The 26,866-nt window shown below is 44.6% G+C and overlaps 1 protein-coding gene across 1 annotated transcript in view; it reads right to left on the bottom strand.

Moving 5' to 3' along the window:
- Nucleotides 1-7,887, bottom strand: part of DCT (dopachrome tautomerase) — a 28,219-nt gene extending 20,332 nt beyond the window's left edge. The window contains exons 1-2 of the mRNA XM_065414078.1: nucleotides 7,575-7,887; nucleotides 238-537 (exon numbers count right to left, since the gene is read on the bottom strand). Coding sequence (XP_065270150.1) covers nucleotides 238-537; nucleotides 7,575-7,887 — 613 coding nt within the window. The remainder of the gene's footprint in view (nucleotides 1-237; nucleotides 538-7,574) is intronic.
- Between the last annotated feature and the right edge of the window lie 18,979 nt (nucleotides 7,888-26,866).

Raw genomic sequence — 26,866 nt, 5'->3', positions numbered from 1 at the left:
TTTTTTTCCCCGAAAAAAGTGACCTTGCAGTGTGTACGCTATCGCTGTTTAGTCACCAAAAGCCAGTTTTTGGCGACAAAACTTGCCAGTGTAGATAAGCCCTAGCACCCTAACCACTGGACCATTCTTCCTTTCACCATGACTTGATCACTTTTCAACTTACTTACCTTTGTTCAATGATTACATTTTTACCACCTTCTTTACATTCTAAATGCCTTAGTAAAGAAAAGTACCAACCTAATAGGGTGTCCCTGACTGAGTAGTAATGAAGCCACACAAAGTAGTTATAAATACTGCAGTTTGTAACTTGTGGTTCAGTTCCATTGGGCCCAAGGAGACTCAGCCAGTGCTGTGTAGCAATCACATAGTCTGGGTGAGTGGTATTCTTTGCACGGTCTAAAGCATCTAAGAACTGCTCTTTCTCCGCTGCAGTCAAAGCATGGACATTTTTCCGGACAAGAAGTGGCTTCCTTTCATCGCAGCTGGGGCCAGTCCAGCCAAACTTGCAGTCACCACAATTATAGCCAGCAAAGTTTCCTATATTAAGAGAGAGTTTGGGTTTAGGAAAATGTGTCTATATTAATCAATACACAAAAGAAACTGAGACTGAAATGCAAAGGAATTGAGTTGGTTAGTCTGTCTTTTCCCTAGAGATTTCTATTCTGGCAAGGTTCAGCAGCTGAGAATATTGGCAGCTTTGTCAATTGCTTAACTAAAATGATGGCTCATTTCCCAGAAACACAGCAGGGCCAAGATTCATAGAAGGCTGGTTATCAAGATAAAGTGCCAGATAAAGGGCTTGATCCTGCAAGGTACTAAGAACTCTGGCCCTGATCCAGCAAAGCATTTAAATATGCCCATAGTCTCATTGAACTTAATGTGACTACTCACCTGCCTAGGTTAAGCAGATAATAAAGTGCTTTACTAGACTGGGCCCAGAGTACGCAGCATCGTACAGGATCAAGCCCAAAGACAGGATGTCTGACAAAGACTCCTGCTCTTTAAAAGTATTTTTAAAATAACAAACCACATGGCTGCTGCTGGTGGCACACTGAGGTATCATTCAATGGTGCAGTGATACTATGTAAAAGTATGAAAAATTGTATTGTACTATGTGTAAAGGTCTTTTCTCACCCCATTGCCTTATTTCTAAAACAGGCAGGCATCCCTCTGTTGACAAGTACTTTCTGTGCTGTCTACTCAGGTTTTTACAGTATTATGAAGATCTCTGGAATACATGGTATAGGGAAGCACAGTAATCCCATATGGCTCAGTTTTAGCACTGCCACATAATCTAGAGCCAAATAACCTTATAACAACAACGTGCAAATTTATTCTACAACCACTTCATAAGGGCTTTTAGGATTGCCACTGGGCAATCCTGTCAGTTACTAAGCTTTATTAGATACTTTTAGAATTACTTAAATAATGGGATTTAAATCTTGCTCTGTTTTCTCAGCCTGATTATCAATTGTACTTCCACTGGTTAATGTCAAAATTATTCTTTCCACCAAATGAACTAGCCCATCCGCTTTTCTTTGAAAACTGTAATGGTAAAATGATGTGATTAATTTCAGACCTGGATTGAACTTTACCGTATTGTACTCGGGAGTAGAAGTTCAGCACACATTCAAAATACAGAAATTTAACTTAGAAAACTGAAAAAGAGGCAAGAGCAATGAATGCTGATAACTCCTTATAGCTTTTCAGTGATTCTGAAGTACTTCCTTATCCAACCACTGTCATGATTTGTGCCAGAAATTGCTGTGATCGCTTAACAATAATCCCTTGTAACGGGTAAACAATCATATACCAGATTCTGCTGTCAATTACTTCAGCTTTACACTTGTGTAGCTGAGATCAGAATCTAGCCCAAATACAAAACCCTTCTCATTTGAATCGAAGTGTAAGTATAATTAGTGTCAATTGCCATTTACAGGGGCCACATACTAATGCATCCATTCATAAATGCTTGCAAAGTGCTTTGTCTAATTCAAAACACACAGCTTATTCAAATAAGAATGAGCTTCCTTCCCCCCTCTGGTATGGAGGAACTGTCTCAAGAATTGCAATCACTCCTTTCCATTATAAGAATTTGCAAAAACTGAGTCGAACGATAGGTACAGTAGGTGCACTTAAATGAACTGGAAAAAGCATGCAACAGATGCAAAGTTTACATCTGAAAATAACTAATGTTTGTATGTTATCTTTCAATTAGACTTATGCCAAAATGTACTTGACATCCATTTTAAAGAGTTGATATTTTTGCATCTATCAGCATATTAAGTCAATCCTTTACAGAAAGCAAGGTTGTGAAAGCAGCTTTTCAATAGGTTCTTTGACCACAACTCTCTTTGGTAAGAAGGGGGAAAGACATTGGGTTTCACTGATCACAGTTTAGTATCACATTAAACAAAGTAGAACTAAAGCATTATATCGGCTTAGAACTAAAATGAGTAAAGAAAAATATGTTTAAGTAAAGTGCATGATTCAACAAAAAAATTCAATCAAACTTCAGAAAACTATTAGATTACTTATCCTGGGCCCCTCAAAACCAATGACTCGTGTTTCTCAAAAGTGCTCAGCACTCAAAACTGTTATACTTTCAAAAGAGTTCAACTCCCCAATAGGCAACGAAAAGGTGTGGCCAAATTTCCAAAAGTGACCACAGTGGGAGCCATTGGGTACTCAGCAATTAGTAAAATCAAGCAATTTATCTGTATACATAAGGGCTTGTCTACACTGTGAAGAAAAGCACACCAGAGGGGTGTAAACTGTACAGTGGTCTAAAGTGCTGCACTCTAATTGCCCACCGGAGATTTTGCAGATGCACTCTAAAAGGGATCTAGTGCATATTGCTGCAGTTCCGTTTGAAACAGTACTACATTACTGCACACTAGGAGTCTTTTACTGTGTCAGCAGCAGGGTCTACACAGAGCAGTTAGAGCACAATACTTTAGAGAGCTCTACAATGTACACCACTCTAGCGTGTATTAAAGACAAGACCTTTGTATGGATATTGAAAATCTTGGCCACTGCCTCTTCGAGAATCCTTCATCAGTGTTGCTTACAAATTGCCACTAATGATGTGCTGTGCCTAACGGGCATATTCTAGCCCAATACAATCATCTACATAGCAAGTGGAGTTACACCCTAGCTACGTAAGAGACTTGATGAAGACAACACAAAATGTTGCCCACCAAAAATTTTCAAACTTGGACACTCAGCAACTGGACCAATTTGCAGAATGAAAGAAAAGCATGCACACAGCAACCAACAATCACTGTGTGGAAACTATTAAAACCAATCCGACTCCTGAGTCAGCACAGATCTTTTAACATTCCCCTGGAAGAGCCGCTGCATTCAGTATCAATCGGGTTGAATCTAAATAGAGTCCAGATGACTTCTCTTAAAGTCATCTCTTGAGTAGCAAATGTTGCTCCTGGTTTTGTGTTTGATCACTGCTGTATTTACAGAATGGAAACTGTAAAGAGGAGGAGTATAAAGGAACCTAAGATAAAAGAGAGGAAAAATCGTGCGGTAATGAAGGCAAAGAGAAAAGCTGGATGTAAAGATGTGAGGAAAATGACTGCTCCAAAGAAAGAACAAAGGATTAAACAATAAGTCAGCTAGCTTAGGACGCAAACATGCAAACACTTACTCATATGCTTAACTTTACTTCCATATAGGGTGACCACATGTCCCGTTTTTAAAGGGACAGTCCCGTTTTTGGGGACTTTTTCTTATATAGGTACCGATTACCCCTCGCCCCCTGTCCCGTTTTTTCACAGCTGCTATCTCGTAACCCTACTTCCATAAGTAGTCCAACATCAACTGGATTTGACTTCAATGGGGCTTCTCATACGAGTAATGTTAAGCATATGAGTAGGATTGGGGACTTGATTCCTTAAACTTTAAAGCATCAGGTTTCGAATACTTAAATTCTTTAGAATTAAAGGTTTCAATCAACTTAGATATTCTACCACAACTAGGCTGACCAAATAGCAAGTGTGAACAATCGGGACTTTTTTTTCAGAGGGATATAATTGCTTATATAAGACAAAGCTCCTAACCACAGCAGATAAATCATTATAGAGGTAATTTGGACAAGATCTTAGAAAACAAGATCCGCTCTGTTCTGCAAGCACATTTAAAATCCCATGGTATTTGCAATAAGAGTCAGATTGGTAAAGCTATTCTTGGCCAGAATTCTCTCTCTCTCTCTCTCTCTCTCTCACACACACACACACACATACACACACACAATCTCTCACATTTGCCCATGTGCACCCCCCACATTGAATATAATTAAGCATGCTGTGCACCAGGGCCCTGATCCAGGAAAGCCTGCCTGTACAGAAAAGTATTTAAGCACTTGCTTAAACTCAAACACATGCCCAAGTGCTTGCCTGAATCACGATCCAGATGGCTATCTGTGACACATGAATTTAGTTTGCTAAACTTCTGGGGATCTTTCAAAATAAAAAGAGAGATAGTAATGTAATTTATAATTATTATTTTATTATTTGTAAAGTGTTTGGAAAATATGAAATGCTGGATTAATATGCATCTGAAGAAGTGAGGTTTTTTACCCACGAAAGCTTATGCCTAAATAAATCTGTTAGTTTTTAAGGTGCCACCGGACTCCTTGTTGTTTTTGTGGATACAGACTAACACGGTTACCCCCCGATACTTGGATTAATATTATCAGTCTAGCCAAAATCTACATTAAAAGAACATTATTAAGGTTGCAAAGTCAAACTCTCCAAAGTTAGGAAACGCCAGAGTTAAGGTTGCCTGTGCATGGGTATTATAATACAGACTTTATAAACATGATCACACACTATTTTTTCCATAGTACCCCTGCCTGATCCATTGTGCAGGATGGACCGGCTCTGGGGAAGGAGCAGGGCTGTGTAGTTAAGGAAGCTGTTGTTTGTTGGACCTCTGTCTCATTTGTTGCAGCAGGTGGAAGGTGTGCAGGGAATGAGGCAGGGAATCAAAAAAAAAAAGAGAAAGGACAGGCTCATGGTTAAGGCAGTTGAATGTTGTGCTGGAGAACTGGAGTCTATCTCTGCCTCTGTCACAGAGTTCCTGGATAATGCTGGGCAAGTCTGAAACCAGACAGTTCACAGGTGGTCACTAACTGTGTATTCCATTTTCTGGATGCCTGAGATGAGACCCTGGGGTGTGAGACCTCAGGAGCACTGAGCACTGACAGCTCCAACTGAAGTCAGTGGGAGCTATGCTTTGGAAATATAAAGTGCTACATAATGCAAATACTCTGAATAATCAGGTCCCAATTATCTCAAACTGGGCACCCAAACTTAGTGGATACTTTTAACCTTAATCTCTCTGGCCTGGCTCAACAAAGGAGCCAGAGAAAGAATGACTCTGTAGCCTGGTGGTTAGGGTACTCACCTAAGAGGAGGGAGACCTGGGGCCAATCTCCCTGCTCCAATAACTTGTTAATCATTTTTCTACAGTGGAACAACTTCACCAGGAGATGAGAGACCCAAACATCAGAATCTCCCATAGTTCCGTGGTTAAAGTACTCTCCTGAGAGGTGGGTTACCCCTCTTCAAAGCTTTTCTCCTCATCAGCCACAGAGGGAATTAAACCTGGGCCTCCCACATCCTGGGCAAGCAGTCTAACCAGTGAGCTAAAAGTTACAGGGAGGGGGCACCCCCTCCACTGGCTGGATTTTGAATGGAACCTGGTCCAGTAGGCAGCCTCTGAGCATACCTACCACATCGAGCCCCACAGGTGAGATAGGCACTCCTCTGCTTATCTTCCCCCAGTTTGTGGACTTCACTGGGGCTTAGGTGGGAAATAGGCATCCACATACAAGTGAGGCAGCAGTGCATGTGCTCAGCAGCATAAACTTAGGCACCTAAGGAACTTCAACAGTAGAAATGTAGTCCACAAGTGAGGTTTGGCAGCAACTGAGATGGGGTTTTGGGGATCACGGCAAAGCCTAAAAGTCAGACATAGGTGCCTAAGTACCTTTTGGGATCTGGGCCTCAGTTCCCAATCTGTAAAATAGGGATAATACCACCCCCACACCTCACAGGGATGTTAGGGAGAAACCTTAATTAATGTTTATGAAGCACTCAGATACTACAGTGATGAGTGCCATAGACAGGCCCATGAGGAAAGTAATAATTCTGTCTTCAGTGAAGGGTTTGAATAATGTATAGTAAATAAGGTCTAGGACCACACATTGAACAACAAGGATATACCAACATATTGACTAGCTGCTCATTCAGTGAGCACTGTCTATCCTGTGCACTGAATGATGCAGGGGTCCTGTGGAAAAATTAGTATGTGATCATGTAATTAAAGACTGTATCATAAAGCATACGCACAAGGGAGGGGGGCAAATTAAGTCTGCACAGGCAAACTTAATTCTGGCATTTTCCTAACTTTCGAGTGTCTGACTTTTCAACCTTAATAGTGTTCTGTTAACATTATCTTTTATACATAGTTCTATATAATAGCATAGAAAAAAGACAAGAGTTCACGATCAAATGCCCCAGTCTTCTAAAAGCTTATGCATGCACATACAGTTAGTTAGGCACATGCATATGTGTTTGCAGGATTAAGGCTTAATTCTGCAGTCCTTAGTCAGGTGAATCGTCCCGTTGAAGTCAGTGTGCTATAGGATATTGAGGGTTTGATGTTCACATAGTGTACTCAGGACTTGAAGTCAATGGGACTGCTTATCTAAGGTTCTGTCTGCACTGCAAATTCAACTGCATTGGAGGCTGCTACAAATCAGTTTTCTCTCCACAAAGTTAAACCACTGTTCTATTTTGTAATGCTGATGGGACTCAGTTATCTTGTAAGCATTGTACTAAATCCCGGCATATGTCCAAATTTTAGCACTATTATTAAAGCACTACTAAGTCCTGTTGGCTTTAGCACAATTCTTAACATTAGGTCCTGTCAGCACTGCAAAGCAGGACTAAGTTTATCAGTTGGGATCCCTGACATCCATAAAATTTTCAGGGCAGACAGTGCAAAATATTACTCTGGTAGTAATTAATCCCAACTCAACATGTGCTGATATAGGTGTACAGCTTCATCCAGGGCTTTGGAGCTATGCTCCGGCTCTGCTCCAGCTCCAGGCAAAAACCTGCAGCTCCACTGCTCCGGAGCTGCTCCACGCTCCAGCTCCGGGCTCTGCTCCAAAGCCCTGGCTTCATCCATGCACATTTCTACAGTCACAAACCCTGTCTATCCTACCTAACAAAACAGATTTAAATATGGGGAGAGGGGGGATGGAACAGCCTCATGGCCAAACCATGTAACAATAATGGGGGGCGCTGGGCGGGGAGTTCCTGACCTGTGAGTACAGAGGGAAAAAACAAAATTTAAGCATGAGAGAGAACCATGCTCTAACCCTGTTTGGTGTCTAGGCCAGTTCATGTTCCTCTCCTACCGGTAGAGTACGGCTTGGCCATATTTGTAGTACAGCTGGGAGGGATCACCCTTCCTGATCCCTTTTCTACAATCAGGGATTTGCTCTTCTCTGAAGCAGAGTTAGTCCGTCCCTTTCCTCCTCCTCTCACCTGTGCACTGGCAGCTCTGATTGAAGAACTTCAGGGGCCATCGTTCCCGGTCATCCACGTTGCGGAGGGTGTACGGGCCGCTCCATGGCCTGGTGTCCACCTGCACCTCCCTGCATGATCCCCTGCCCTGCTGGGAGCCACACACATTGCCTGGCTCTTGCCCCAAGGCTGGGCAGCAGCGCTTGGCCAGCAGCGCCTCTACTGTCATGCAGACGCGGGGGAACTGCGCCTCAGCCTGCGGAGCGCAGCAGCAGCTCAGGTAGCCCAGGAGAGCAGAGCAGAGCCATCTCACCCACTGCAGCTGGGAGGTCATTGCTGCAGGGACCACGCTCTGTGCCGGGTTTGGCTTCCAGCAATCAATGACAGGAGTGAGGGTGTTTCATGAACAGCCTCTGGACAAGAGGAGGACCGCACTTTTTCCCAGATTCTCAGCAGACTGAGATAATTTCCCTCGCTGCTTATGATGTTGGCATTTGGGGTTTTTGTTTAATCCTTGACTCTAACTGCCATGAATGTCCTTTGCTCTGTGGTGCTTGCCAAGATTTATATAGAGAGTGGGAGAAGCCCTCATTAGGAGGATTAGCACTGCCTAAATCCTCGTGTTTAGCACATGACTTCAAGGGTGAAAAGAGGCTGGGGGGGGGGTCCTTAGGGGCTTTGGAACTCTGTGAAGGAGGCACATTCTTGGATTTACTTCTCTTTGTCTTGTCTATCTCATGTGCTTTGCCAAACTGCTGACCTCAGATTGTGCCTGGGGTAGTTGGGGATACAGGGCTTTTTTGTTTGTCCATTGTTTTTTGAATCAAAACCCTTTAAACATATTAGAAGTGAAACAACTTTCTGGATTTTTAAATGTTTATTCACTGGCAGGTTGTGGCATCTTCAATGACGCATCAGTTTGGAGCCTTGGAGGCAAAGAAAAATGAAGCAGACACAGACACTTACCATACAGTTGCAAAATTAACAAAAAAATAACAAAACCACTCATAACAGCTAGAGCAAAGGACTGTATCCTGTTGATAATGACTGTAGAGTATCGAGGGCTTGAATTGTAAATACAGTAGAACACCAGAATTACAAACACCTCAGGAAAGGAGGCTATTCGTAACTCTGAAATATTCGTAACTCTGAAATGTTTGTAACTCTGAACAAAACGTTGTGGTTGTTCTTTCAAAAGTTTACAACTGAACATTGACTTAATACAACTTTGAAACTTTACTATGCAGAAATAAAAATGCTGCTTTTAACCTCTTAATTTAAATGAAACAATCACAGAAACAGTTTCCTTGCCTTGTCAAATCTTTTTATTTAACTTCTTTATTTTTTTAGTAGTTTTCATTTAATGCAGTACTGTACTGAACATTATTTTCTTTTTTTTTTCTTCTTCTTTTTTTTGTCTCTGCTGCCTGAGTGCATACTCCCAAAAATGATGAGAGTGGTTGACCAGTCAGTTCGTAACTCTGGTGTTCGTAACTCTGAGGTTCTACTGTATTTAAGTGGGGAATGGAGAAGGCCTCCCTGTTTCTTCTATCCTCTTCACAGAAATATTGAACTACTTTGCAATTTTAAGAAGGGATATAGTATTGTCTCCTACCAACTCCTTTCCACCCCAGGATTTGCTCTTACACTATAAACTGTCATTGGGTAACCTGATTGCTAAAATCTCAGGAGGGATCAAGATGGAAGAATCACACCTGAATATTTGTTACCTGGATGGGAGGAGACATTCTGAACATGGATGCATCTTATCTTCATGCAAATTCAAACTCACCGAAGTACTTCCAGATGAGTAAGACTTTGTAGCATCAAGACCTACCTTTCTGCCAGCTCTAATTTTCTCTGTATAATTTTGCCCATTTTTAGAACAATGTGTCCTGAAATGCCATCACTTTTAAGATGATTATATAAGCCCTTGATCTATGCCCAATTTTTCCTCTGTTGAACATATATGCAGTACATACCTAGCTATCTGCATATTATATTTACACATCTTTTATAACTTAGCAAAGTTACATGTACATCAACAATAACTTGAGATATTTAGGTATCTGTTAAATATTAGGTACTTGTAGCGGGGTGGTCACCCGCTCTGACCCTGAAGGGGTTAAAGCAGCCCTGGACACGGTCGCACCTGGGAAAAGGTAGTCTGATGGAGAAAGCAGCCACAGCTGTGGCTAGCTTAAGCAGGGCCCAGCTGGCCCTTATAAGAGGGCAGTGGGCCTGAAGAAAGGACATTCTCTCTCTAGCTTTTTGAGAGAGAAGGACCAGGCTGCCTGGGAGCTGAGAAGGGTACCTGAGGTGGAGCAGTGCTGGGGAAAGGCAGAAGGAGCTGGGGAGCTGTTGCATTTGGAATATTGGCACAAATTACCCTGAAAGCAGTTGTGAAAAGGTTTGAAGCAGTTGTTGTACCAGGAGTTGAAGTGTGAGGGAAAAGTGCTGGCTCTCTATTCCGCAGCCCCACTCCCTGCATCTACCAGCTCAGGTCCACTTATGTTGATTAGATAGGGTCTGAAAGTTGTATGAAACGCTCCTCCACAAATATTGCATTAAAAGCTTTAGTAATACTTGGATAGCATTTAGTTGTGAATGTTTAAAATATATATATATATATATAACAGTGATCTTTTGTTATGTGTAATGTATTAAATGTCATTTCTATTTGTTAGAGATTAATTCTGTAGGTATTTCATCTCTCTAACATTACAGTAGTTTTAAATGTGCAGTTTTAAAAGTTTAAATTAAAATGACTTATCTGTGCCCCACTGCCCTTCTCTTTGCAGTTTCCCTTCCCCACAATTCATTGACTCATCTCCTACCCTTTCTCCCCTCTCTCCACTCTCTGACCTTGCTTCCATGAAGACTATCCATTCCTCCATCCTCATGCCCTGTACAACAGGCACCTACATTTTCCTCTTCTCCCCCCCCCCCCAATCCGTTTCCCTCTCTTTTTAGTTTCCCTGCCTTTTTCGGTCTTTTCCTCACCTTCCTTCATTGCTTTCCACTCTTCTTCCCCACTTGGGTTAAGCATGTACTGAGCTTTAGGCACAAGAGTAGGCCTACTGAAAAGCCTTGAAGTTAGCCAGTGCTTATGTTCCTGGTTAAATCAGGACTTTAATCCCTTCTTGCTTCTCCAACCTTTGTTTTACTCCATCATTCCTTAGACACCACTCTGCCCAACCAGGGCTGGCCCAAAGTGCATTGCCCCACTAACTAAAGATGAAATGTAATGCCTCCCACCCCACCACTCCTTCGGCTGTTCCCAGCAGCCTTTGCACTGGCTTTAGCCATTCTTCAGAAGAGATACTAGAGCAGCCACCGCAAATGATTCTGGAAGTGAATTCTATTTCATTGTTTCAGTGTCTCTCCTTCTCTATCTCTGCATTCCTCTTTCCAGATTGCACACATTTTTCTCCCACCCTTGCCCTGCTTTTTCTTTTTGGATCTCTTTATTCTTAATGTAACAACAACTTGTGTGAGAATCTGAACAACTGCAGAAGGAAGTGGATTAAACTTGGATAAAACGTCAGCCTTTGCTAGCAGTGCAATGGTATCCTCATACAACCCCTAGTCATTAGAATCATATAAAGGGACAATTATTGTAGCTGCTCAATATCTGATGAAGTGGATTCTAGCCCATGAAAGCTTATGCCCAAATAAATGTGTTAGTCTCTAAGGTGCCACAAGGACTCCTTGTTTGTTTGTTTGTTTGTTGCTGTTACAGACTAACATGGCTACCACTGAAACCTGATGACTTTTCAGACTCTCAGAAAGCAAGATTTGTATTATTATTTTTTCTGTCCCTCTCAAAACTCTGATTTTGTTTTTAACATGTATAGTTGGGTGTTTGCCTTATTGTTAGTAGTTTTTCCATTCTGGATCAAAGCACTTTTCAAGTGACAGATTCCAGGATATGAGAAACCACTGACATCCAACCACCCCAGGGTTTGAACAAATCATTTGTACCTATGTGATGGTCACCCCTCTGGCAGACAGTTGAACCAGGGACATCCAGAGCTAAAAGCATAAGCTAACAACTCATATCCTCTGTGGACTGGGCACAGAGGGGACCCTGTAACATACATTCATCAGTGGGCTATGCCACCACCTGGGTAAACGGCTTCTAGTTACTGGAGGTAGATGATTCTATGTGGAATTTTATTCAATCAATTCGTTCATTTATTTTGACTTCATATTGCCAATCTCATACCCATGGTTCTTTGTATGTTTCAAGATCATATTCAAGATAAATATTCTAATATTAACCCAGTAACCCAACTGCCATATAGCCTCTGCCCATACCCCAAATCAACCCACTCTATCAAGCTTGTCACCTTGCTCCTTCCTCAACTGTCAGCAAATAAACACATCAGTAAGTGTAGATGCCCACTCATGCACGGAAACTAACTGGCGTGTATCAGGTTCATCAGCTGTGGCATTTGAGTTCCTGTGCATTCCTGGTACGTTTTGGTCCAATTTTGCAAACTGGTTGGACAGTAACAGTCAGGATTTGGGGACAGAATCTCCCATAAGGATGAAATGAACTTGCGAGGGTATCAGTTGAGACAAACTCCTTTCATAGCAGTGTCATAACATGCGTGCTAATACTGAATCTAGGTCATAGAGATGAAAGGTGATTTTTTTTTTTAATCACTACACCACGTAGCTCAGTTTTATATCTGCTGCCACATCACAGACCCAGAACTAATTGAAAGGCTGTCTCTCTAAATGTGGGGACTACAGTGTTCGTGAAGTTGTCTCATTGATTAATTGTCTATTTCCAGTTCTGCCAGTACCACATCAGTTTCAAACTGAAAGGCCTGGACGCACAGTCTCTCACATGACCTTGAACAATAAAACAAATACTTGTGATGACATTTTTAGCAGAAAAAAAAACAAAAAGAACAGTGCTGATATTTTGCTAGGGCTGGATGGAGGGGGCCTTTCATCCTCACAGTCAGGAAAATACCAGTATAAAAAATAGTGTAAATTAAACACACCGGATTAAATACCATTTTTAGCAAGGTGGGGGAGGATACAGAATTCTTGGCAGCGGCAGGCAAAGTATCAGTGATCAGGATTCACAGGGGGAACTATAGAATTCCTGCATCTGAAATCCTCCTGAAGGTATGTTGAGAAGCAAGAAGACAGCAGGCTCAAGAGAAGTTTCCCAAAGACAATATCGTTTTATATATTCCCTCTACCATACTCAAGGACAGATAAATACTAAGCTGGAAAAGTGGTTCATATGGGATGTATTTAGGTTTTTGGACAAGTGGAATATACAGACAGGATATTCCATGCATACATTTAAGTGGAAATCAATATATAAATAGAAGACAAGACCAGGTGATGGGGCAGAATTGAAAGCAATAGTCATGGATGAAAATAAAAGAAGAAAGATTCTCCCATATGGAAAAGAAGAGGGGAGTGCAGGGAGAATAGAGGTTAAAGTTCAAGGAAAACAGACTATCAGGGAGAACAGAGACAACTGTGTGCACTAGAGACAAAAAATAAAGGTTTTGAAAACACCAAGAGAAAACAGGGCAAGAGGGGTTAATATTATGGGAAATAAACTCGCTCACTACAATCAGGTCAGAGGTGTCTCAAGTTGGGCACTCAGAAATGTTAGATGCTTTTGGAAATTTGGGCCATTGTTTAAAATTAAAATTGAGTCTACTTCTCCATTCTGTTACAACTGTTTTCAACCCCAGGTATCCAGTGGCTTGAGTGTCATTACATCAGGGTAAAGCTGGTCGGAGAGAATGAAGAATCTGGCCCTGTGTAGTAATACTTTAAGGCTGGCCACAGGCTTATCCATTAATAACAGGATCTTATCCATTAATAACAAACTCAAATTTATGCTAATTTAGTGCATTTTTCATATATTCAAAAATCTTATACTGTACCCCTTCCATATACACCGCTACCTCGATATAACGTGACCCGATATAACACAAATTCAGATATAACGTGGTAAAGCAGTGCTCTGGGGGGGTGGGGCTGCGCACTCCGGTGGATCAAAGCAAGTTCAATCTAACGTGGTTTCACCTATAACGCGGTAAGATTTTTTGGCTCCCAAGGACAGCGTTATATCGAGGTAGAGGTGTACATAACAAGAAATTAGCATTATGCAGAATGAATCAAATGAAAGAGAACCAGTGCAAACTTTCATCCAAAATTCACATAGAACCCAAACTTTTACTGAGGTTCAAAACCACTGGTAAACTATATTTTCATGCACTTCTGAGCTTCCTGGTTTCATCTAGGTCAGAAAGTGGAAAGACTCTGAGCATAGCTTTTTCCATATTTCCAACCCCTCTGAAAGCAAGAACTACTGGAATTCTCCTGAAAAAGCCTGTTCTTGAGAGATGTTCAGAACAAAATGAGTCATATATTGTGTATTCAGACAAGCGTGAAGTCAGTGGGGTTGAACAGAATGTAACGTTGTTCGGGGGTTTAGCCATTTTGTTTTATCACTGTCTTTTACCCTCCATTTTGGTGCACTGTCTTTATATTTGGTTTGGTGCCCTTTTTGTGGTGTCTAATTTTTGATTGATTAATGTTTATGTAATCCTGCCCAGCAACTGAACAAAGGCAGGAAACTCAAACAAAAGAGTGGGAAAGGGTCACATGATCCTAAGTAATCTGCCTGGTAACAGGACATGATATAAGGCAAGGGTTCTCAAACTGGGGGTCAGGACCCCTCAGGGAGTTGGGAGCTTATTACATGGGGGGTTGCGAGCTGTCAGACTCCACCCCAAACCCTGCTTTGCCTCCAGCATTTATAATGGTGTTAAATATATAAACAAGTGTTTTTAATATATAAGGGGGAGGGTCGCACTCAGAGGCTTGCTATGTGAAAGGGGTTACCAGTACAATAGTTTGAGAACCACTGATATAAGGGACTGACACAGCCTGACAAGTTGCTGTCCACCCAGGAGGCAGCCTGTGTTCCTGCGTTCAGGTCAAGTGGTTCTTCGAAAGAACATCAAGCACCTACCTGCAATCCATATGGTGATGGTTACCTGCTCCAGACATCTGCGGTTCCTGATCCCTGGTGTCATGGTCCTCGGAATTCCCTGGTCCTGGTTCCCTTTGCCTGCGAGAGAGACAGAAGTGAGCTGAGTCCATCCAGCTTATGGTCATCTAACTGTAATGTTAAGACTATTTGTTTGTTAGCTCATTTATTCTAGTTGGGTCTGGGCTTCCTGCTCAGTGTGTTTGTTAAAACTACCAAGCTGTTTTATATCTGTTTACCTTCCCTGTTAATACCCTTTCTTGGTTTATCCTTTAAAGGTGCTTAAGTTTTCCTTTACTGCGACTAATAGGTGATAGACCCTAATTCAGGGAAATCTAGCTTGATTTGGAAATAGAGGTCTTTAAACATCTCCCTTTAGTTTCTTCTGGTACCAGCTGTGGCGACCGCGGCAGGACTCCGGATGGTTGCAGTATTCTCTCCTGCTTTGATTTTATTATTATCTGCTCAGTTTAAGGTTCGTTGAAAGGTCCACTGACCTGGTGGGTGGGAAGCACTGATAGTGTTTGTTGTCAGACGCTACCGGTGTGGTGCTCTGCTCTATCCAATGTTGATAACAGTCGGCTGCGTGCGTGTGTTCCCTCCAGCTCTGCAGATCGCCAACACAGTAGACCCCCGAGAGAACCCCCAATGACCACAGACTCCAATAAGATACGAAGGCACCCGGCCAGGTTTATTGCCAAATGAAACACAGTCTCTAGCTCCCTGGATCAGATGTCTACAGTTCTGCTAGTACATATGTGCTTCCTGACAATGGACACAGCTCAGTCAGTGGCGGGACACTCCACTTCCCCCTAGGCTGGACAAAGACAACTCCTCAGGTGTGCATTCTTATACTCAGGTACAAACAAATTACACATCACTCTTGACATATTGAGATGCAACCCCTCTATGTAGCAAGGTACAACTCCTCTGAGTGTTGGGGTGCTGCCTCTCTCCTGATACATGTTGATTTGAACAAACAAGTCTATCCATTATATTATCCTTTTGACCCTGACTTTTAGGATGGGTCAGCCTGTTCCCCATTGTCTCTGTGGAATGTGCTCATACCAGACTGTTCTGGTGCCATCCTGGTCCATGTTTATCATATTAGTGCTTGATACCCTTTAGATATGTGTATACGTCCGATTAGCAGCCTTCTTCTTGCCAATTTTTGTGAGCAGGGCCTGTCTCTGGCTCACAGCTTAACTTTGCTTTATGTTAGCAAAATCTTGACCATTACTTTAGTTCAGGCCTCAGGCCTCATACCAGGCCTCTGATACCAAGGGTTTATGTTTCAGAGCCTCATCTTACTACAATGTTCAGTTGATTTCTCTACTGGGACCGAAGCTAGATCAGTGGCAGACACCAAAGAGGTGTGCTGCTTGAGCTGTGGAGAAGTGGCTCTGTGTTCCGGCTCCGGCCGAAAGGCACGGTGAGTTTGGTTATCGCTCCGGCCAAAAGGCCCAGTGGGCGCAGAAAACACTGGCTTAGCAGACCCAGTGAGCATCGGCAAGCTCTGGGCCTGCAGGCCCAGTAAGTGTTGTCAACTCTGGTCTCAAGGAAAGCCCGGTGGGCACAGTAGGCCAACACTAACACTGAGCACTGCTGTATTAGCACTCCAGCTGTGACTGTCTGGTGAGTGCGAGCAGGCTCCGGCTTTAAAGACATTGGGGTGCTGCTTGAGATTCAGGGAACTTTAAGTAGCTCTGTGGCAGGCCGGCACAACTTGTTGAGTACTGTCAGTCCCGACTTTTAAAAAAAGGTCTGGTGGGCACTGCTGCAAGCGCTGCAAAGCAGTTATGTGTCTGTGTGGGCCAGGCACCTACAACTTAAGGAAAAGATGGCTGTTAGGACATTTGGAATCAATGGATAGGACGAGTAGATCAATAAAAATTCACTAGAACACAGCATGAATTTATTTGGTAAAGGCAAAAATCCATGCGCCCGTGATGGAGTATACCAGGCCCTCTGAGGCCTCCTCCCTGCCACACCCCACCCCCAAAAAGGGCAGTGGAGAGGGTCCTCCAAGCTGCCTAGAGTGGCTGTGTGAGACACAGCCAATCAGGGCCCAGCAGCCTAGTATAAGAAGAGCTGCAGGGCCAAAGGGAGTTCAGTTCCTTGCTGGAGCTGTAGGAGGGTGGTTGGTGTGTGGCTGGCTACAGAACCTTGGACAGGGCAGCGATGCCAGAAGCCAGGGAGAGCGAGAAGGAGCCCTGAGCTGTTTGCTGGGACTCCATTAGGACAAGGCCTTCAGGTAAGGGTGAAGTCGGCGTGGGGAAGTGGCCCAGAGAATTAGAGAAGCTGTGTGACATAGTTAAAGTGACACAGCAGGTGGCTGCAATCTACAGGGTCCCTGGGCTGGGACCAGGAGTAATGGGTGGGCCTGGGTCACTCCCAGCCCCCCATTAGCCATTGGGGGGAAGTGGCCTGGACATTGAGGCACCCCAGAGGAGGAACTGAACTATAGTGGCCTGGCTGGAGAGCTGAAGCCAGAAAGCCCAAGAAGGCAAAGACATTGTCTCCAGGGAGGGAGCCCTGGGGCACTGCTCTATCCTGGAGCAGGAATAAACTGAGAAAGAGACTACAGGCACACGCACTCGGCCAAGGGGATGCTCACGAGATGTGAGTGAGCCCCATTACGGGGCCGATTTGTTTTTGGGACAAAATGCTTTGGAAAAACTGTGCAGTAGTTGGAAAAACTTTGTGACAGCTAAGCCTACCCCAAATAAAAGATGAGAAAGCAAGCTCTCATCTATGGCCTAGTAATGGTTTCTAGGGAACTCAATGAAAATGTAAAATCAAAACCGTTTCCCAAGTAAAAGAGTGGGTGGGTAGCAGAGAGGCTGAAATTGAGAAATTATCAGCCCAGGTATTAAACCAGTCCATACAGATAAATCAATTAGAGCAGCAAATTAAAGAATTCAATATGGATTTAACAAAGAGAGATAAAGACAACTTTATTTTAGTAAAGAAAATGGAAGATTCCCAGACTGCTGTTAGGGAACTGGTCAAAATACAAACGAAGTTTCTGGGAATCACTCTTCTGTTAATTATAAAATCAATGTTTTAAAAGAAAAGCTAAGAAGTCCAAGGGATGGTTAGTGCCCTGAACATGGACCCCTTAAGGATGTATGAGTCTAAAGGTTCTGATTCTGAAGGAGAAGAATTAGATGATGGTTTGAATCTATGGGAAGAAACAATGCTACAGACTCAACATTCTGCTCCTCAAGAGTTAGTGGGGTCTGACCTAAGGGAGGAGGGGATACAGCAACACATCCCAGTGGCACCAATCATCACAACCGTGGTGAACTATGGCCCTAATAGGCCGACAGAGACACGGTACGAGACCAGGCCATATGGGCCTGACCAGGCCAGGGCAATAAGGAAAAATCTGGCACCCCTCAATAAAGAGACTGCCTTGGATTGGCTAGCCAAGATCAGCAGCATGGCTGCGATTAGTAAAGGAGACACTGGCTCTCCTAAGAGTGTATGAAGGGGAAGACCTTGGGGGTCTGCTGGGTGAAGTACAAGTAGCCAATATGGGAGAGATGACAGCGATATATGGTGCAGTATTTAAGATATACTTCCCCCATGAAAATATTTGGGGAAAATTCTATTCCAAAAGACAGTGGTCAGGAGAAAGGCCTGACAGGTTCTTAGCTAGAAAGAGACTATTATACTGTCTGTCTGGTATGTCCCCGACCATCCATGGGATGGCAACCTGCAAGACGCAGGAATGTAAAGAAGCTTTTGTGCAAGGACTATCACGCATTTTGAAAATCACCTTGGGGCCAGTCAACCCTAAAACTGTCACACTTCGAGAGCTGGAGGACAGGATCCGATATGCATTCGAGCTGCAGCGTGAGGCTTTCCCAAGCCACTGGAACAAGAAGAAAATTGCTGCTGCGAAGTATGCAAATCGTGTAAAGCCAGAGAGCTGAAGGGAAAAGGAAGCTACTTTGAAAGCAAAAAATCAAGCAGCAGCAGCTGAAAGGAGCCTTCCCCGCCAGCAAGGAATCGGGAGTACAACGGTACTGCAGCTGAAATGAGGGGATTTCGATCAGTATTATGGAAAAGACTGCTCAAATACAAGAAAAGGGATCAGATCGATCATCTTCCTTCAGAGGAACTGTTTAGAATGCTGGCTAGGTACAAAGGTGGACATGGCAGTTCTTCAGCTGCAGCTTCATCGAGACCGCCAGAGCTGCAAGAGCAACAAGAAAGCCTGCTCTGAGGACGCCAAGCTCTCCCACCTCCCTCCTTTGTGGCACTCATTGAGAATGATGTACGGAGGAGGCCAGCAACTGAAACCATCCTAAGGGGAGAGTTTGGAGAAATTAAACAAGTGATGTTACTGGACACAGGTGCCACTATGTCATTAATATGTACTAAAGCAGCTCCAGAGATTAAAAGACTTCCTGTGCAAGAGGTTAGGATACTGGAGGGGCAGAATGGAAAGGAGAGTGCAGTCCCCTTTCTGAAGCCTATCTCATGCATAATAGGCACACGGATTACAGAAGCCACATTCAGGATGCAAGCATTAGACGGACATGGCATCATCGGAATGGACATATTAAAGAAATTGGACTTAGTGGTCAACTTACCTAACCGAATGCTGACCAAATCTGAAGGTAAAGAAGGTGGCTTCGCTGTACCTGCATTGCTTAGAGTTGCAGCCCTGAAGGCCCTGGAGAGAATGGAAACACCTAGATAACCAGCCAGTACCCAAGAGCTTTTGCCAATAACAAGCTCCAATGTGGGAAAATTAAAGCGGAGGTGATGGTTGAGGGTCCTGACCCTCAGTACTCTCGGAAGCCGAGGAGGGGATCCGGGATACCATCAACTCCCTCCTGGAACAAGAAGTGTTGGTTGAAACAGCAAACACCTGTAACTCGCCTATCTGGCCTGTATTGAAGGCAGGTAAGACCACCTGGAGACTAACAGCTGACTACCAAGAACTGAACCATGTTACACCAAGGTTAACTCCAGTAGGGGCAAAGTTCCAGGAGATCATGGTGGCCATTGCTGCAGGTGCACAATGGTTTACCATTCTTGAGCTGTTGAATGCCTTCTTTTCAATTCCTCTATACTCTAGTGCCTGGTATGACTTATGACATATTATTAATTTTTTTTCATAGTTGCATCTTAGGCTATTGGCTACACTAGGACTTTGGTTGCTAAAACTTTTGTTGGTCAGGGGTGTGAAAAAAACAGCCCCTGACTAACAAAAGTTTCACCAGCAAAAGCGCTGGTGTGGACAGCGCTATGTTGGGAGGAGAGCATTTCCCACTGTCATTACTACCGCCGCTCATTGGGGGTGGTTTCATTATGCCGATGGCTAGGTAGCAGTTCTGCAGAAAAGGACCTAGGGGTCACAGTGGACGAGAAGCTGGATATGAGTCAACAGTGTGCTCTTGTTGCCAAGAAGGCTAATGGCATTTTGGGCTGTATAAGTAGGGGCATTGCCAGCAGATCGAGGAACGTGATCGTTCCCCTTTATTCGACATTGGTGAGGCCTCATCTGGAGTACTGTGTCCAGTTTTGGGCCCCACACTACAAGAAGGATGTGGAAATATTGGAAAGAGTCCAGCGGAGGGCAACAAAAATGATTAGGGGTCTGGAGCACATGACTTATGAGGAGAGGCTGAGGGAACTGGGACTGTTTAGTCTTCAGAAGAGAAGAATGAGGGGGGATTTGATAGCTGCTTTCAACTACCTGAGGGGGGGTTCCAAAGAGGATGGAGCTAGGCTGTTCTCAGTGGTGGCAGATGACAGAACAAGGAGCAATGGTCTCAAGTTGCAGTGGGGGAGGTCTAGGTTGGATATTAGGAAACACTATTTCACTAGGAGGGTGGTGAAGCACTGGAATGCTTTACCTAGGGAGGTGGTGGAATCTCCTTCCTTGGAGGTTTTTAAGGCCTAGCTTGACAAAGCCCTGGCTGGGATGATTTAGTTGGGAATTGGTCCTGCTTTGAGCAGGGGGTTGGACTAGATGACCTCCTGAGGTCCCTTCCAACCCTGATATTCTATGGCACAAATTCATGTTCACCTACGACAACCGTCAGATCACGTTCAGTTGGGTACCCCAGGGGTACCACAACATGCCATTGTTGTGCCACAAGTGCATGTCTACAATGTGGGAGCGCTTCAACAACAGAGAAATGATCATAAGTTATGTGGATGATATTTTAATAGCCACAGTAACCAGAGAGAACCGGAAAGTCCTGAATGACGTATTAAAGAAGGTGCAGGAGACTGGGTTCATCGTTAGCCCTACCGAGGCTCAGATGCTCCAACAAAAAATGACATACTTAGGGATGGAGCTAGGCATCCATGGACATCGGTCTGATGCCAACAGGGCCAAACTGATATGTAAGCTGCCTGCACCTCAGGACATTTCAGCACTTAGATCATTTTTGTGTTTGATATATGGTGTTTGTTTCGTCTGAGGTGGCCAGATTCTGCTGTAATTAGCATACTTTAGGTTACTTGAATTCTGAAGGGCAAATTGTCCCTTCAGCTACACCCATGAAAGTGAAGTCACTGGGGTTGCAAGGCAGATCTAGACTCAGTACATTTAGAGAGAGACAGTATGAACGCCCACACAAAGCATGAAAATAGCTCCTGAATGACTTTCAAAAGTACATTTTCTGAGTGTTTCCTGAGGCTCCCCCTTTCTGCCTCCACTTGTTGTTGCTTGTCTTATAGTTGATTGTAAGCTCCTGGGGCAGGGATCATCTTCATGTTCTGTGTTTGTACAGTGCTTAGCACAATGAGGCCTTGGTCCATGACTAAGTTGTGTTAGGCTCTACTGCAATATAAATAATAAAACATTTTATAGCAGTAAGGAAGTCTCAGCCTTCACGTCCTGAGTTTATTTATTAACACCCACCCGTGACAGCAACTTAAATTGTCCTCAAGAGCTTGTGATGCTGTCAGGATGCATACAGCAACATTTCAAATATACCATATGGATCACATCCTAGAAATATACATATGTTCAAGACTTTAATTCAGGAAATTGTTTTTCTTTACGCAGTTAAAAAAAGGAAAAGAGGGGGAGGGATAGCTCAGTGGTTTGAGCATTGGCCTGCTAAACCCAGGATTGTGAGTTCAATCCTTGAGGGGGCTACTTGGGGATCTGGGGCAAAATCAGTACTTGGTCCTGCTAGTGAAGGCAGGGGCTGGACTCGATGACCTTTCAAGGTCCCTTCCAGTTCTAGGAGATGGGATATCTCCATTAATTATAATTATTTTTTTCCCCTCACAGTTTAACATCCCAGAACAAGCTCTTGACCAAAAAACCCCAAACCCTTCTCTAATCTGTAGGTCTTAATTAACTACTTCCAGTTCACAATATATCAAGAATTAAAATGCTGATGTCTGGCTGTCTTGAGAACTGGCACATAATTTACTCTCTTTTTTTCTGATCAAAGAAGGAAAGTGAGAAAGGGTAATGACAAAATTAATCCATTCCCATGGCAATGACTACAATGAAGTCGAGAAACTATATGAGGCTAAGGAGGAGAACAGTCCTAAGAGTTTCATGAAAGCAAGGATTTGTTTTATATAGGTTTTTTGTTTTCACGACAGGCTATGTCATAACAATAAATTAAGCCTTATTATTTGGTTAAACGTCAAATAACTTACTAGGGCAAATCAGCCTGCTTTCCTCCCATCATGCATTATTGTAATACAATAGTACATAAGAGCAGAGTGGTTTGTTTATGCTGTATTCATAGTGTCATTCCCTAAAGGTGGTTTGAAGATGAGATCAAGTTTTATTTTCTCTGGTTTTGGCACTAAATAGATTATATTTTAATTTAATGAGACAACTCATAATTGTGCAAAATAAATCACAGAAAGTTATGATGAGCAATCCTTACAAGGTCCAGTTAGGACAGGGGTGGGCAAACTACGTCCCACGGGCCAGATCCAGACCCTCAGGGCTTTGGATCTGGCCCGCAGGATTGCCCCCCGTGGCACTGTGGGTCCTGTGCTGCTCTCAGAAGCGGCCGGCACCACGTCCCTGTGGCCCCCGGGCGGGAAGGCAGAGGGCTCCGGGCATTGCCCTTGCCTCCAGGCACTGCCCCCCACAGCTCCAATTGGCCAGGAATGGGGAACTGCGGCCAATGGGAGCTTCGGGAGAGGTACCTGGAGGCGCAGCAAGGGCAGAGCACGCGGAGCCCTGCTCCCCCAGGGGCCACAGTGCTTCCTGAAGCGGCGTGGGGCCGGGGACAGGGCAGGCATGCAGGGAGCCTGCCCTGGCCCTGGTGCATGCTGCTGCCATCCCGGAGCCGCTTTAGGTAAGCGGCGCCAGGCTGGATCCCAAACTCCTCCTGCACCCCACCCCCCAACTCCCTTCCCTAAGCCCCCTGCCTGCACCTCACACCCCTCCTGCACCCCAACTCCCTGCTCTGAGCCCCCTTGTATACCCCAAACCCCTCCTGCACCCCTGCCCTGAGCCCCCTCCTGCACCCCAACCCCCTTCCCTGAGCCCCCTCATGCACCCCTCCTCTGCCCCAATCCCTTGCCCTGAGCCCCTTCCTGCACCCCCTCCCGCACTCCCTCCCACACCCCAACCCCCTGCCCCGGCCTTGCATACAATTTCCTCACCCAGATGTGGCCCTTGGCACAAAAAGTTTGCTACCCCTGGGTTAGGAGAACACAGTAGAGGGCCACTGAGTGGAAATTACTGTTCCTCTCAGCCAACACACCCTTTATTGTAAAGTGTTCTGATTTTTCATTTTTAAGTTTAGGAGGGAATGGCAGGGGAGGAGAGAAGAAGAAAGAACATGGCTGGTAGTGTTGAGGGAGGGAGGAGGGTTTTTTCCCCATGCCACACTGATAAAGACATTTCAAACACACTCCTTCTCCATGCAGTAATTTTCCCTTTTAAAATGTGATCACAATAAGCATCTAAACTTTGAGGGGGAAGGAGAGAAGAGCCAGTGGTTGATCCTAACTCAGGGGTGGGCACACCTTTTGCCTGAGGGCCACATCTGGGTGGGGAAATTGCATGCAGGGCCATGAATGTAGGGCTGAGGCAGGGGGTTGGGGTGTGGGATGGGGTGCAGGGTGTACGAGGGGGCTCAGGGAAGGGGGTTGGGGTGCACGAGGGGTGTGGGATGGGGCTCAGGGCAGGGAATTGGGGTTCAGGAGGGTTGTGGGGTGTGGCAGGGGGTTGGGGTCCAGGACGGGTGTGAGGTACAGCAGGGGGCTCAGGGCAGGGGGTTGAGGTGCAGGAGGGGTGTGGGGTGTGGCAGAGGGTTGGGGTGCAGGCAGGGTGCGGCAGAGGGCTCAGGGGAGGGGCTTGGGAAAGGGGCACAGGAGGGGTTCGGGGTGTGGGCTCTGGCCTGGCGCCGCTTACCTGGAGCGACTCCGGGGTGGCAGCGGCATGCAGCGGGGCCAGGGCAGGCTGCCTGCCTGCCTGGCCTGGCCCTGCACCACTCCCGGAAACGGCTGGCACCACATCCCGGCGGCCCCTGGGGAGGAGGGGCAGAGGGCTCCATGCGCTGCCCTTGCCTGTGGATATCTCCCCCAAAGCTCCCATTGGCCAGGAACGGGGAACTGCGGCCAATGGGAGCTGCGGGGGGGGGGGGGCAGTGCCTGCAGGTGAGGGCAGTGCACAGAGCCCTCTTCCCCCCCCCCCTTCCCCCCAGGGGCCGCAGGGACATGGTGCCAGCCACTTCCGAGAGTGGCGCGGGGCCCACAGCGCCACGGGGGTGGCAATCCTGCAGGCCGGATCCAAAGCCCTGATGGGCCGGATCCAGCCCACAGGCCATAGTTTGCCCACTCCTGCTCTAATTATTAGGGATTAGGATGAGACTTTTATGGGGCTCAGATTACTCCATATCTGCTTACTGTGAATTTTCTTGCACCTTCCTCTTATGCAGCTGGTATGAGTCATTTGGAGACAGAAAACTGGACTAAATGGACCATGGCTCTGACCCAGTATGGCCGTTCCTATGTTTCTACTCTCATCCTGCAACGAGTTTAATAACTTGTAGCTGAACTAGAACATGTCTTTCAGGAAGACATCCAATCTTCATTGAAAGATTCCAAGTGATGAGGAATATCTCAAATTGCTTGGTAAACTGTTAAATTACTATAATTTTTTAAATGTGCATTTTATTTCCAGTTTGAATTTTTCCAGTTTCAGTTTTCTGTCATTAAATCTTGTTCTGTATTTGCCTGCTAGATTAAAGAGCCATTTAGTATCTTCTCCCTGTGCTTGTAGACCATGATCAAGTTGCCTCTTATGCCCTTTTTGACCAAAGTTTTGTCAAGGTTTGAGGCCCAATGAACGTTCCAGTTGGCAGTAGAAATTGGTGTCAGCCAGATATTTCTTTGATACTGTTTTGTTTATTTACAAAGAATGCACAGTCCTATATCTCTGAATGCAGAAGTACTCAAATAGCAGGAAACAGCTTCTTTAATTCACAGCATCAAGAACACCCTTTCAGGCCTGCACCCCAACCCATAAACCTCTCTCGGTTTCTTCCAGGGTCAGTCACTGTGCTTTCATTTGCTCCTTTTGGTTGTATCTCACCCAGTCTTTCTTGTCTGTTCTCAATTTCTTTGTGTTCTGTCTCCCACGCCACCCAAAATACTCACCTCTGGGGCATATTCACACACTCCTTTTATCTTTGATGGGGCTTATGCTTACAGGTATGTTCATTGATCCCCGGCTAAGGTACACATGAGTTACACCCTTTCCAGGTATTAAAGTCCAAAAATAAGGATTACTATGAACTCAAAACTAGGGTCATCTAAGGAGTCTTCAGTGGGACCCCACGCACCTACTTAGGGCTTGTCTTCATGTAGCCATTACTTTTAGTCAGTCCTCCTAGGCCCAGGAGGCTCATCCAGGCAGCAAACTGTCTCACGCCATTGGCTGACAACAGGCTTCCTTCACCAAGGAAGAACCAGAGCTCTGATCTGCTGCCTGATCAGCCCCAAACTGAGCTGGGCCTCTTCCTTTTAACTCCTGTCTCCACACCTGACATCTGCTACAGGTGTGGCAGGGCAGGGCCAATTGAGTCCACAGGCTCTCATTAACCCCCCCCTCCTCCCCCGCCAGTATGAGCCCTGTATGTCCCATCACAAACAGCATTATTTATTGTTAACATAACCCTATTGGTGTGTATGATTGATGCTGGCAGACCAGGTGCCAGCTCTTGGCAAGGCGTTAGGCCTCAGCTGACCACTGACAAATTCATTGCTGGAAATGAATCTGTTTCACCTTTGTGTTAGTATGGTTAAGATGGGTACTGGACTTATAACAATGTGTGTAGTGTTTAGACTTTATGAAATGCTTGTAAATTGCTGCATTCATGAATTTCTTTATCAGCTGCTATAAGGTAATTAAGTTTTTGCTTTGTAACTGGAAAAAATGTTTGCTCTGAAACTGTGAACCCCGTCAGAAGGGATCTACCCATCAAGAAGGCCTACCAAAACAAATTGGGCCATTGTGGGACATCACAATACAATTTTTTTTTTTAATTGCCCCCTTGCAGCCATGAAGAGCCTAGCGCAAAAGGGCTCATCCCATCAGCTTGCATTCTGAAAGAAGGAAATAAAAAATAGCCAACAAGAAAATTTTTCATTTCTTTTGCTGTTTGGGCTCTCACAAGTCGGAGCTACAAAACAGAAGACGAGATCCCCAGGGTCCACCTGGGTTAACTCTAAAAGACATTCAGAACTGACAGATTACTACAGTTCTGTCACCTTTTAAAATCATAGGCTGTAACTCATTTGTGTATATATATGCTTGCCTGCTTTAACCATGTAATAACTCTCTCATTTCTTTTCTTAGTTAATAAATCCTTACATAGTTTACTATAGAATTGACTACAAGCATTGTCTTTGGTGTGATAGCTAAGGTACCAGTTGACCTGGGGTAAGTGACTGGTCCTTTGGGGCTGGGAGTATCCTGAATATCTAGTGATCTTTGGTGTATAGCAATCATCTATCACTGGGTGGCAAGATAGACTGGAATGCCCCAGGGGACTGTCTGTAACTCCATGATAAGACTGTTATAGTGCTTTAGAAGTTCACCCCTGTTACTCGGTTGGTGAAATCTAATTATAGTTTTGGGGTGTCATAAATATAGAGAGAAGGGTAGCATAAAATCCCTCCTTGGCAGCTGTACTAAATGTACTAAATTGCCTTACATGTAAGGTGTTAAGTAGTTCAAATAATCTAGTTGGCACCTGACCAGAAGGACCAATGAAGAAAGAAGATACTTTCAAATCTTGGGGGGAGGGGGGAA

Source organism: Emys orbicularis, chromosome 1 (genome assembly GCF_028017835.1).
Source record: "Emys orbicularis isolate rEmyOrb1 chromosome 1, rEmyOrb1.hap1, whole genome shotgun sequence".
In the NCBI taxonomy this organism is placed as follows: Eukaryota; Metazoa; Chordata; order Testudines; family Emydidae; genus Emys; species Emys orbicularis.
This window is presented reverse-complemented; position numbering and strand designations above follow the sequence as displayed.